This window comes from Carettochelys insculpta, chromosome 21 (assembly GCF_033958435.1).
Source record: "Carettochelys insculpta isolate YL-2023 chromosome 21, ASM3395843v1, whole genome shotgun sequence".
NCBI classification, from domain to species: Eukaryota; Metazoa; Chordata; order Testudines; family Carettochelyidae; genus Carettochelys; species Carettochelys insculpta.
The window spans coordinates 10,651,208-10,665,409 of NC_134157.1; the positions used below are offsets into that span (position 1 = coordinate 10,651,208).

The window sequence follows — 14,202 nt, forward strand, 5'->3', positions numbered from 1 at the left end:
GCAGATACAAATTTCTAGTCACAGATGTGAATATCGGTGCATAGAAATTGGTGTCCACCAATCTGCAGGGCTCCACTCCCAAGAACCTCAGCAACCAAATGAGAAGAATAATGTGGTGCCACCATTCCCAAGAGCCAGCGAACTTTGGTGGCAGCTCCTCCCAGCAGTGTGGCTCTGTGGTCCCTGCCCCACTTCCAGCCGCATCTCCTCTCTGGGGAAATACAGCCCCTCTGTACAACAGCAGGACTTGGAATGGTACCGCAACACAGACAGGAGGAGCTGGCAGCATGGCACACTGGGACCTGTGAGCAGCTTCACTACATTCTTCTGTCATTCAGCAGCTACAGTTCATGGGTTCACTGTGGATCAGCAGATACTGATTTCTCTCTGCAGAGATCTGCATCTGCAGTGGAAATTTGTATTTGTGTGGGACTATACACATAAGTGCTATCTCTTTACCGTGAAAGCATAACTTACAAATGTAGCTTTTTTGTCACATAACTGCATTCAAAAACAAAGCTAAGTAAAACTTATAAATCCACTCAGTCCTACTGCTTGTTCAGCCAATTGCTAAGAAAAACAAGTTTGTTTAAATTTACAGGAGGTAATACTGCCTGCTTCTTGTTTACAATATTATCCAAAAATGAAAATAGGTGTTTGCATGGCACTTGTGTAACCAGCATTACAGTGTCTGTACTGCTAGATATGCTAAACATTCATATGGCCCTTCATGCGTTGGCAAAATGACCTAATTAAATTTGTGACTGAACTCCTTGGTGGAGAATTGCATGTCTCCTGCTCTGTTTTGCCCACATTCTGCCATCTATTTCATATTATAGTCATTTCAGATGATGACTCAGTGCATGTTCATTTTAAGAATGCTTTCACATCAGATTTGACAAAATGCAAAGAAGTTACCAATGTGAGATTTCTACAGATAGCAAAAGCACTCGACCTAAGGTTTAAGAATCTGAAGTGCCATTCAGATTCTGAGACGGACAAGGTATGGAACATACTTTCAGAAGACTTAAAAAAGCAACATTCAGGTGCAGAAGTTTTAGAACCTGAACCACCAAAAAAAGAAAATCAACCTTCTACTTGTGGCATCTGACTCAAATAATGAGCATGCATCAGTCCACTCTGCTTTCAATCATTATTGTCATCATAATGGATGCATGTTCTTTGGAACGTAAAGCACGAAGGAACAAGTGCATCTCAGTGAGTCATGGCTTTGCGTGATACTGTAAACAAGAAGCTGGCAGAATTATCTCCTTCAAATTGTTACCAAACTGAGCAATTGGCTGAACAAAAAGTAGGACTGAGTGGCCTTTTAGGGTCTACAGTTTTACTTGTTTTGTTTTTGAACACAGTAATTTTTGTACATAATTCTACATTTTGTAAATTCAACTTCCGTGATACAGATTGAACTACAGTGCTTGTATTGGGAGAATTGAAAAATGCTATTTCTTTTGTTTTTTTAAAGTATAAGAATTTGAAATCAAAATAAATATAAAGTGAGCACTGTACACTTGCATTCTGCTTTATAATTAAAATCAGTATATTTGAAAATGTAGAAAAACCTCCAAAATATTAAAATCAATTATATTCTTTTATGGTTTAACACCCATGATTCATCACATTTTAAAAAAAAAAAAATTACTGGATAACCTTAGTAGAAACATGACCCTGTGGCCAAGAATTTCATAAGTGACTGGTGATTTTTGGATGCTTCAATATTTGGTGCCATCTTGATACGCCTTTTTAAACATTGATTTTAAAGGGCAGACTTTCAGCCCCCTGCTGGCAGTAAAACCTTTTAAGCGCCACAAGTCTTAGGCACCCAAAATTATTATTTTGTGCTGTGGTGGTTCATAGGAGCCCCAGTCATGGACCAGAACCCTGGTATTAGGCGCTGTACAACAAACAAAAAGATGGGCCCTGCCCCAAAATGCTACTTTTCAAAATCTTGGACTTAATTTCCAAACATGTTCTCATCCTTAATAGTGACCTCCTATTCAGAATCCCCACTGAAGTAACACATCTTGCAGGTCCACACTGGTCCAAACACAGTAACATATAGTGAGGGTCAGACTCCCGAAGGGATAGCCATTCAGACTGGGAAGTTTGGAGCTATCCTCCTTGTTTCTGGTCCCATGGACTAGTATGTGACCTTGACTAAGTGATTTTCATTTTCTTTACTTCATCTTCCCTGTCTTTCCGATGGAGATAATGAAACCCACCTCTTGGGGGGGCAGGGGTATTGAGAATTGATGAAACAGCTGTACAGTGCTTTGAGATGCTACAGACACAGGTGAAATTTGATGGCAAATTTCTTACAGTACATTTTTGTGAGAAATCAGCAGCTGTAACCTGATGGCCTTTTAGCACAAAACAGCCATATCAAATGACAAACCAGAGGCCACTGTTTAGTCCATTCGCTGCTGCTATGTCAGAAGGAAGCAGCTGTCAAGCTCAGCACTATTAACAGGCTATTGCGATGTCTCATAATTTCACAGCAATAGAAGCAGATGAGACCACTTTTGATTACTTCCTGCTTTTCAGCTGCAGTATTGAGCTCTCTCTCCCCCTGCTCATTAGCTTATAATGCTCATTAACAAAATGACTGTGCTTTGTGCACCATTGTCTTTCCTAGGGTGACCGAGGTACAATCGGGGGTCCGGGCCCACCAGGAGTCAAGGGGTCGATGGTAAGGAGTAAGTCTGCATTCTCTTGCTCACACTCTGGCTACTGGTCTCCACCAAACTCACTGTCACATTCCATTGGAAATCACAGCTCTTGGCAGTCTGTTGGCTAAACACTGATTGCCTGTGTGGAGGTGGAGTAGGCATTGGGCTGATTGATACGAAGCTATAAGCACTCCCACACGTTCACCCTAGCAGGATTTTTCACATCAGTCACTCTGTTTACTCCTGGGTCCATTCCCTCTTTGCAAGCATGAGAGAACAGTGGTGCTTTTCAGCCTATGCTGCAGGTCAACAAACATGGTGTCTGTTCCACGAAGCAAAGATAAGTGTTAATTATTAGTTCACTGCAGTATCTGAAGAGCTACTTGTTTGCAGAGTCCTGATTGCTGGAAAGGCCTAGTCTAGTGCTCTCAGGGCCAAAAACTCCAGCATTCTTGTCTTACCTCTGACATTAGCTGTCTTTGTGCCCTAGGCCAAAACTTTAAGGGTTAGAAGTTCAGACCTTCTCAGTCCCCAGTAGTCTGAGCTCTTTGAAAAATCCAGTTCCAACTGTAGGTGCTGAGCCCTTCAAAAACCTGGCCTAGAGCTCTTTTACCCCTGCAGAATTGGCCCAAGCTAGGAATCAACAGCTGCTGCAGTTTTTGCTTCTATCACTCCCTGCTCTCCCACTGAAAAAAGGAGGTAGGTGAAGATTCCCGGAGAATCCATGTCATGTGTCTCATCTTCCTTTATCTTTTAGGGGCATCCTGGGTCACCTGGAGGAGTTGGTTTCTCAGGAGATCCTGGACCACCAGTAAGTAAAGTTTCATCATCTTGTAACTACTGGGAAAGAGACTCAGCATCTTGCATACTTGGTGCCATGGGTCATACCCAAGGCAGCAGTCTTCCAGCTGGAATGGTGTTTGAATCATAATTTGTGAATGAGACCCCCCCTTGTGAAGAGATGGTACCTAGGCAATACAAAGGAGGTGGCATGGAAAGCAATGCCAAGAGGGACAAGTGCTTATGAGGTGGCAAGGAGCTCTGAGCTTGTGTGAAAATCCCACATCACCACAGAGCAGCTTTCAGGAGCAGGACCTTTACACATGCAAACAGAACCTGGTGCTGAACAGTGGTCCCTGTAAACTGAGTGCTTAATGCCTCCCCGTTGATTGGCAGAGGGCCCACAGTGAGCAGCATGTGTTTCTACTGGTAATGCACATGCCTCAGTGCACATAAAATTTATTTCGCACTTGGATGGAAAAAATTAGAGGTGGTGCTGAGCATCTCCTGGTGTGGGCTGAGAGCATGCAGCACGCTGCAGGAGGCCCTCCACCTTGCTTGGTTGGGTTCTGATTCAGCAAACATGCAAAAGGCAGTTCTCTGAACCTCCCAGAAGCATCCTGCTGAGTGAGATTGTGCCAAATGGCTTATTTGGACTCTTGCCGGCAAACATCTGCCTTCAACTCTTAATGGGGATTGTGGTCAGGAAAAATGGGAGGCTTGGCAAAGTGCCCGAGAGTTGCTTGTTTTCTTACCATGGTGAAATCATCTGGCTTTTGTTTAGCATGTCTCCGAGGCTCACAGGTATCTGAAAACCAGCTCACCCAATAAGGCAGCAGAGCTGAGTATGTTTAGCAGCTGCAATCATTGCATGAAGTTGATCGTCAGTAATAAGTGTTCATGTAGCAGCCATGAGAAACTGCTGCAGAGTCTCCACCACTAGCGTGCTACTACTTGGGTTTGTAGGAGGATGTGAACGTCCTTGGAAGGCGAGTGAGGCTCTGGATCCCTTGGGGGCACTGAATTTTCCACCTCGTTGCTGTCTAATGAGAGGGGCTGAAACCCTGGATCCAATCTCTGAACATTTAAAAGGGACCTGTGCTCAGTAGTTAAAGGCGTTATTCAACAGACCCCTTTGTGCTCCATCTGCCATGGGTTCCAGGCAAGGCAGGAGCTCTCCTGCTGCTGCCTTCGAGCCTCTTACTGGAATATGGACATATGCAATACACAGAGCTGCTGGCCCCAGTTGTGCTCCTAATCTGGAAGAGTGACTAAGGTAACCCAGCAGCTGAGAGAGAAGCAAGGTATTGGCACAAGGGTGAGTGTCATGCGGTTGGACAGTGCCCAGGCTGGGCCAAAGGCAGAGCTGCTGATGATGGGAGATCGGCTGTAGCTGAATTGAAGGCACTGGGAAGCAGGGGAGCATCAGAAAAGTTTCCCCACTAGGTATGTGTATTTTCACTGGCTGGTTCATTGCTTTGTGCTGGGAGTCACATTTCTGTGGTGAAATGTCCAGTCAGTGCCAAGGGCTTATCTTCCGGAGGCTTCCGACAGCTCTACCCCTCAGAGCGAGTTCACAGATCGTGCTAGTCCCTCTCCCTGCCAGCTGCAGGCAGCTGGTGCCTGGGCCACTGCCATGTAAGACTCTCTGTAGTAGCACAATGTGGGAGCACGCTGTAGATGTGTGTCCCAGGGACTGAAACTAAAGCTCTGCGCCAGGTTATCAGCAGGTTCGACCGTCCAGCCAACTCAACAGCAATCCTGCACTGAGAGGACACGCTGTCTCAAGATAGCCCACGGCACCGTGCTGCTCACTGGTCGTCTGAGCAGGCCCACCAGTGAGGCCGCAAAGAGAACAATTGCCCTGGGACCCGGCGTTTCAAAGGGGCCCAGAGCTCCAATGTGGCCAAGATAGCAGTGGCAGCCACTGGAGCTCCAGGCCCCTTTGAAGTGCTGCAGCAACGGGCTCGGCCACCCCATGCAGATCTGAGGAGCGGACAGTGCCACAGTCAGATTGGCACTATGGACTGATTGCCCTTGGCCCTGCCCCTTCTACCCTAAGTCTCGCCCCTTCTACCCTAAATCTCACCCATTCTGCGCCATGGAGCCCAGGCCTCCCTCCCCACTTGCTCCTGGTGGCTCTCAGCCCCTCTGCTTCTCAGGAACAGCTGAACTTGTCATGACAGCAGTGTCTGCAGTGTGGGTGGAGCACTGGCTGCCCCTTTAACCAGCAAACCATACGCCAGACTAGTGCCAGACCAGTGCCTTAGCTAGGTGTACTTCCTGGTGCTCTCTGGAGCATCACCAGGCTGGCGGCATGGGAGGGATGTGTGCATGTGGGGAAAGACAGAAAGAACTGGGCTTGTTTAGTTTAGAAAAGAGAAGACTTAGAAGGGACATGATAGCAGTTTTCAAGTACCGAAAAGAGGGCTACAAGGAGGACAGAGAAAAATTGTTCTCCTTGGCCTCTGAGGATAGGACAAGGAGCAGTGGGCTTAAACTGTAGCAAGGGGGGTTTAGGTTGGACATTAAGAAAAACTTGCTGTCACAGTGGTTAAACACTGGAATAAATTACATAGGGAGGTTGTGGAATCTCCTTCGCTGGAGATATTGAAGAGCAGGTTAGACAGACACCTAACGGGGATGGTCTAGATGGTGCTTAGTCCTGTGGGATGGGACTTGATGACATCTCGAGGTCCCTTCCAGTTCTAGTGTTCTGTGATTCTATGATAATCTTTATGCTGAGTCGTACTTTACTTTCCAAGTTCCCTCTTTGACTTCTATGGCACTACTTCCAAACCATCTTTTAGTATTTACTTTTTAAATTAAACCCTTGGCTTTTACTAGTTAATTATTTTCACTGTTTTTTCATAGCAGCGAAAATCTCTAATGGCGGCTACAGAACTGGTGAACCCTACCAGGAGTCAGTAGCAGAGGTGTAATTAACAGATAGGAAACTCATCCCAATTGCAACCCATCCACGCTTGTAAATTCCCACCTTCCCCCACTTTGGGTTCTTCTCAGGCTTTAACACACAGGCTTACAATGACTGGTTAGTTAAATGTCCCCATTTCCCTGAACAGATTTAGCTTCTTGCAACTTTGGGTGGAAGCTCATTATTCCACTAAAGTATATGCCCTGCCAGGGATTCTTAATGTTTCTCTTTTTCCTACGTTGCTTGGGATGAGCAAGGGCTTCTGGGGTAGGATTTTACAAAGGCCGGTATCATTTTAAAGTGTGGCTGTGATCAGAAGAGGGAGCCCATAAAATGTGCAGGCTGACACATGTGCTCCTATCTCTCAGTCATCTTCTCACTCAGCAGCTTCTCTTTGCCTGTTTGGTTCCTGGGTGTTTTAATTAATCTCTAGTTTGTTTCTTCTAACATTTTTGTCTTATTGTAGGGTCCTGCAGGAGTCCGGGGGTCTCCAGGTGTGAGGGGAGCAAAGGGCCGTCGGGTAAGCATTTTCTAACATAGTAACAATTCTTACAATGCTCCATTGTGACCTTGGAAAGAGAAATTGGGTGGTTCATTCTTTGCAATGAAAATAACTAAAGGCTGAGGATGCACAATGGTGAGATGTTGCTCTACTGAGTATAGAGAAGAAAATCTGCTATCACGTCAGTGAGATCAACTTCTTAAAGAAAAGGTGAATTCAGGGAAAACATGTAAAGGGCTCTGCTAGTGCAGAGGTTAGTGTCTTGGCATGGTGTTTCCGAGAAAGCCAAGAACCTAAAATATGCTTACCATGTTTTTCTGCTAGCTGCGATGCCATGTAGGGATGATGGGCAGAGCTGGTGAAGATGGTGGGTACAGTCCAGTGATGCAGGAATTCAGCAAAGGATAAAGGCTGTAGCTAAAAGACCAGAGACACTGGTCTTCATTTTCATGGAGTGGAGGAGAGATGAGAGAGGTAGCGTGTAGTGATTTGACTGAAAGGCAGCGTTAAAGATTGTCCAACATGCTGTTGTGTCTGCAGGCACTTAACTCCAGCTATGAAATGAGTTGCCACAAAATATTATTAACATCCAAAGCACTGGCAAGGCTGAATAATAGAGACTCAGGCAGAGTATCAATAAGACAAGTGCATCTTGCTCATTCTAGATGTCGTCCATTTCTCATTTGATTTGTATGTGTTAGGTAGGTTCTGCAGTGATGGTTAGGGAGATACACCTGGAGTCATGCTCTAATAAGACTGTAAGCTTTTGGGGACTTGAATTATGACTTCCCATGTGCTGGCACAACAGGGTCCCAAATATGATTTGAGGAAAATATGAACTCCTATTCTTCCTTTGGATAGCTGTCACCCAGGAGTTGGGATGGGTTTCTGTCATTAAATAGCATCACTTGATATAGCCAAAGAATATATTATGTAGCACAAATATTTCTGCAAGCACCATATGCCAGTTATGAAATCAGACTTGCTTTTTCTACTCATGAGAAATGATAGGTAAGTCTGGTTCAGATTGATTTTCCTTGTCCAGCTGATGGGTCCCAAGCATTCATGGGACATGATTGGACATATTTATTTTTGTGGACCCCAAGTCCTGAAAGGCCTTCCTTCCCAGAATCAAAAACAGTTTGTTTTCATATATTTCTGAGTCTATGTCTAGAAACTGATGGACTCTCCAAACCCGGAGGTTTTTAAGTCCTGGCTTGACGAAATACCTGGCTGAATGAGTTAGATGGGGTTGATCCTGCTCTAGGCAGGGGGCCGTACTTAATGACCTCCTGAGGTCCCTTGCAGCCCTAAGATTCTATGATTCTATAATCCTAAATTCACAGACCACTCTCCTGTGGTGTTCTCTATAGTTACTCCTACTTGGAGAACATAGGACAGCACACACTTGTGTACATTTCACTATATCATAGCTGATCTGCTCTGGATGGGATAGAATGAAATGTGGTCGCGTGATTAGACAGTTTTATAACCACGGGGTTATGTCACCTGGAATTGTTTTAAGTTTTAAAAGTAAAGTTAGGAGCCTTCATTAATGATTTGTCTTTGGCTGAGAAAATCCACTTTCTTTTCCCCCCGCCCCTACATCCAAGGAAGCCCTAGTGTTGTAATTCCTACAGTCCTCCTTTCTGAAGAGTACTCTTGGAAGCTGAGGAGTCTCTGTGTTACATGGTATGAATTAACAAATGGGTCAGCATGTCCATGAGCATGACTAATGAGGAACTGAAGACATAGATTTCAAGAAAGGATTTGAATGAATCTGGGAATTGCCTCAAGTAGATCTGAATGAATAATGATGTGTGAATGAGCCCCAACCTGCTCCCTTTTCAGGCTCTACAGATATTCCTTGGGGAACCTCAGAAGGTGTTTCTGGGTATAAATCTTCAGTGCCCTCATCCATTCAAAGGCAGAAAAGGGCAGCTTCCGATTCTGGAACACCAACCCCATTCCATGGAGCCAAGTCAGTGCTTTCAGTAGGCAGCTGTGATACTTGGCTCCTTGTTTGCATAAGACTCATACTCACATGGATCGGCTTATGGTTCTTACCTTCTAGCTAGACTAGGTGAATCAGGCCACTGGGAGAGCAATCCATTAGCTTTTAGCTTCTGTGCTGGGTTAGTGTTTATGTGGTATAGTGTGTGTCTGTTAGTGAGTATTTTATTGAGGCTGGACAGCTGTTTGTAAGAGAGGTCTAGCTTGTCATCCAAGGCCTGTGAGAGTGGGGGATCCTGTTCCAATATAGGTTGTAGGTTGTCAGTGATGCCCTAGAGAAGTTTAAGATGGGGGCTATAGGTGATGACAAGTGGTGTTCTGTTGTTTCCTTACTGGGCTTATCATGAAGTAGAGGACTTCTGGGTGTTCATCTGGCTCTGTTGGTCTGTTTCTTTACTTCCTCAGGTGGATAATTAAGTTTTAAGAATGTTTGATAAAGATCTCGTAGGTTTTTGTCTCTGTTGGTGGGATTGGAGCAGAGTCAGTTGTAATTTAGGGCTTGGCTGTAAACAATGGATCATGTGATGTATCTTGGACAGAAGCGGGAGGCATGTAGTTAAGACTAAAGGTCAGTCGGTTTCCAGTGTAGACTAGTAGTAATGTAACCATCATTGATTTGTACCACAGTATCCAGAAATGGATTTCTTGTGTGGAATGGTCCAGGCTGAGATTGATGGTGGGGTGGAAATTGTCACTGTGGAATTCTTCAAGTGTCTCGTTACAATGAACGACAGTGGTTAATCGTTTATTTACTATTTAAAATGCCCAGTGGGAGGTTTTTCCTGCCCTGGAGGAAGAGATGGATTCTAAAACAGATTCAGCTTTTAAAAGGTCTGGACTTGCTCTGGGATAAGCTATGGAGTGGATGAGGCCATGTCTTCAGGCCCGAGCAACTGCATTAGCATGTGAAATAATTGTCTTGGCAGAAAGACCAAAGACAGTAAACCATTGCCCTATTAGAGTGGGGACAGCCCTTTTCTTAAGGTGAAGCTAAGCACAGTAGTGCTAGAGACCACCAAGCTGGAGCTAGATAAAGAGAAGGCAAGAGGATATCGCTCTCTCTGTTGAGATACAACAGGCAGGCAAATACAGAACCACTAACTCTCACCCTTCCTGGAATGACATACCATATGTTATAAAAATTTCACTTGGCATCATTGGGTCACATTTCCTCTCCAGATGTCAAACCCAGCAGCCCTCCAGAACAGTTGTTTTCTCCTTTATGTTCTTACATTCAGGAATTCCACTCAAGCCTGAGGAAACCCAGGCTTCAGACCACATCAAAGTACCAAGGCCTAACAATGACGACAGAGTCCTGCTGAAAGTCGCCCAAGACCAGAGAGTGTTGGTTGAGGTAGAATGGAATAGCCAGTGTCAAATGAAGAAATTGTGTGAATGTCTTGATCTCCAATACAGTCCCTTGCTATTAGTCCTTCTGTGTCAGTTAAGTGTCAGATTGTTAGGGTTCTGCATTTGAGGCTCTGCAGCTAGCTTAAAAACTCACACCCATCACTGAGCCCTCCTTTCAAAACAGTTCTTCAATTGCACATAGGGTGTTATTTCTTTTATGGACAATACCTAAATAAGCTGATAGATAACGAATTCAATGGGATTCTAAAAGGTTTTCATTCTATGGGACATTACCACAAGGGCTGTTTATTCTCACAGCTCTCTTGTCTTGAAGGTTTTCCTCCTTTGTACAAGCCTGCCTCTGTCGCTCAACTGCTTAATGGTTGCTTAGTTTTCTTTCCATTAATGCTGTTAGTGTCTTTTACTTTTTGAGGACTGGAAAATGATCCCCCTGAATGTGATTTCAGGCGCAGTCCTTCACAGCATGCTCCATATTACAATTCACAGCAGAGATGTAATTCAATTCAGAATGGAAACATTAATGCAACTCTCTGCCAGATGTTTGTGGACTGTGCTGCTCCGTGTTTGGATACCTCGTTAAAGTAATTGCACTTTTGAAGACAGCATAAGTAGCAAATATGGTTTGGATTGTAAAGAACAATGGAGACTTTTGGGATCTGTGTGTAAGCTGTTATAGCTATTGTGCTGTTGACATAAAAATACTGATTGTAAAAAAGAATCTTTAAAAATCATAACTTTCCTCTTATGAGTATGAGAACAGACTATTGTTCCCTGCAGCTTACTTTTAGCCATCAAAATGACATTATACGGTCCTCTACAATGCGTTTTTTCTCTCTCCTTTGCTTTATGGGCTCAATTCAGAAAAACATATAAACACATGCTGAACTTTAAAATGTGCTTACGACCATCTCTGTAAAGTATAGCGCTTACACACATGCTTAAAGTTAAGTCAGTGGGGATTGAGCACATGCTTTCTGTTCAGCATTTAGAGGAATTGTAATCCAAATTTTAGGAGGATGGGGATAGTCGGCTTTTTTCTCTTTACCCACCTGCTCCAGATCAGAAAAGAAGACAAGACTGCCTTTCCTTTGAAATCGTTAGAAGGGCTCCATAGCTGAATTTCTTTGACTGGAAGGCAGGCAGGGTACTAAGTGATGATTGGCAGGATGGCTAGTGGATAACATAGCTGAAGATCTGATGGCTGAGGCTGGGATTTTTTTTCCAGTTTGCTAATGTGACTGATAGTTCATCTGAGCTAACTCTCTGGGCCAGCGGTTCCCAAACTATGTTCCAGCAGAACACTGGTGTTCCGCAAGCTGTGGTAAAGTGTTCTGCCATTGAAATTGAGTAATGGCGGTCTCTTCCCATTCTCAGGGAAAAAAATTAATTTGGGGATGGAATTTTCTCAATTTTACAGTTTTCTTGAAATGACTATATAGTAGCCAATTTTATACATGTTTTTTAATGTCTGGTTTCATTATTATTTGTTGCGTTTACCATACAATAATTTAATTAATATTATTATGAAATATTTTCTGTTAGTAATGTTCCTCATCGTTAGTATGCTGATATGAAAAAGACAAAGTGTTCCGCAGAGAACACCGTGACATCCAACTGTTCCACGACCAGAAAAAGTTTGGGAGCCGCTGCTCTAGACCAATGTTTCCAAACTCATGCACCTAAATAAAAGTACTTGACATGGCCAAGTGCTGAGCACCCGTGACCCTTGCTGAAGTCAGTGGAAGCTGCAAGTGCTCAGAAGCTTTGAAGAGCAGGCAACTTTCACTTCAGTGCCAAACTTTGGCAGTAAGACTTCTGAGGCAAATGAGTCGCTTGTTGATAGGTTCTCTTTCTCCAAATCCATGTTGCTCAAAACATCATCTTCCTAACTGAGTCCTTAGTCCTGTGACCTGAAAGAACTCGTGCTTACAAAATAGGACTTAAGCTTAAAATGTGAAGTCAGCCATGTTGGAAACATCAATGCAAACATTAAATCAAGAGGGGTCTCCCAGGGTTATTTATTTTAATTTGCTCTTCATGCCACCAGTGCCACATCCCAGGAACCCTGAGGCAATTCCCATGCTAACAGATCATCAGAGCAGACTCTATGTAAAATATTTAAGAGCAAGCTCCTGATAACCTGCTCCTCACAGGAGATGTTTGCATGGCTTCATTACTGTATCCATGAACTCAGCTCAGACATCGATTGAGAATCTGCACAGGAAGCTTAGTATCAAGTGAAGCTCTGACTTTACAGAATGGTTTATAAGCCTTCAGCTGAAATTGATCTGACAAGCTCCTCACCCTGCTTGGTCCTCCCAGCCACAGTGCTGGTTGTCAATCCAGGAATGCTACTCCTTTAACTCAGAGTTACTGGGCACTGCCTAAAGGTAACTCAAAAGAGCTGCAGGCTTTTAAAGTCCACAGGTAAATCTTGCCAGCTTTAATTGCATCTCCTAGCTATGCTAGCCAGTGTCAACAGGTCCCCAGTGCATTGACCACTATACACAGCTAAAACCAGCAAAGCTTTACATATGCTGCATGCTTCAGAACTTCTTACCTTCTCTTGCTGATACTAGGCCAAACTTTGTCTAACCACATGAACCCTGCAGCCTCAGCGATCACAGGAATGTATCAACCCCTAGCAACTTGCAAGTTGGGGGTGTCTAAACTAAGATCATAAAATCATTCCTTTGCTCCAGGGCTTGCAGGAATGAATAGAATTTACTGTGCTCTTCAATTACCTTTAAGCAGTCTGAAAGAACAGCATTAAAAGGTGCTGGAATATGGTGTGTTCAGCCTTCCTAGGGGAAATAGGGGTCACACCATTTAAGGTCCTTTTACATGGTAGCCACAAGGATTGAAAGAGGACAGGGGAATTTCCTAAGTTTCTGTGCAAAAATGAGAATGTCCCACATCTTCGATGCATTGGACTCTTCCTTGTTAATGTCTGACAGTACTCCCACAGTCCCCTGTACTTATAAAAGTCAGTCTGTTGAGAAAATGAGATTGATCTGATGAAATGAGTCTGTCCCATGAAAGTTCATCACAGAATAAATCATTTTGATAGTTTTTTAAGTGCTACATTTCTGCTGTTTTGTTCTGGCAGTTTGTGTGCTTCTCTTTGAAAATTTTCTGGTTCCATGTTCCATTGGAGAGACTGTTTATATTGGGGGTCTCTGAGACCAGTATTTCATACTAGATTAATAGGCGAAGACTCGGAGTTTATAAAACATTTGACTTTAGTATAGATGTGTCCTGGGAGGTGTGTCTGTGTCCAATTTGAATGACAGAGATCATTGACTCATCCAGTGGTACAGACTGTGCTTAGGGTCTGTTCTATTCAGGTTCTTATGCCACAGCCATCACCTTGACTCATGCATCTAATGAAAAGGGTCTTTGCCCATGAAAGCTTATGCTCCAAAATATCTGTTAGTCTATAAGGTGCCACAGGACCTCCTGTTGTTCTCAAAGATACAGACTAACATGGCTACCTCTCTTATACTTGTCACCTTGCTCAAGACATTCAGCTCTTTTTTTCATTTGGCTGCATTAGAAGAATGTAGAAGAAGAGAAAAGAGGTTTGGATTTTGAAGAGGCACCTGCTATTTTTGAGATTTTCCCTACAGAGCTGATCTTCACGAGTATGAATATGGAAGGTAGTTACGCTTCTTCTTCAGGGACCCATCTTCCCAACACTTGTTGACTGATTTGTTTGGAAAGAAAGCCCTGGCCATCCTATGCTACTTAGAGAGTACCAGGGCTGGAGAGATGAGAAACTAAAATTCAAGATTTCTCAGAGCTACTTCAACCCAACACACTGGATCACAATTCATCACCCCTGGAACTCTACCAGATAAAGTTACCTCAGGCAGCACTCTAGGTGGCGTGTGCGTTATGAAATGCTTCCACAT

General features: G+C 43.8%; 1 protein-coding gene across 5 annotated transcripts in view; it reads left to right on the plus strand.

Annotated features, from left to right (window-relative positions):
- LOC142023834 (uncharacterized) overlaps nt 1–14,202 on the plus strand; it is a 260,378-nt gene that overhangs the window by 169,797 nt on the left and 76,379 nt on the right. For all 5 annotated transcript variants that reach the window (XM_075015186.1, XM_075015187.1, XM_075015188.1 and 2 more), the window contains 3 exons: nt 2,654–2,707; nt 3,445–3,498; nt 6,869–6,922. In XM_075015186.1, coding sequence (XP_074871287.1) covers nt 2,654–2,707; nt 3,445–3,498; nt 6,869–6,922 — 162 coding nt within the window. The remainder of the gene's footprint in view (nt 1–2,653; nt 2,708–3,444; nt 3,499–6,868; nt 6,923–14,202) is intronic.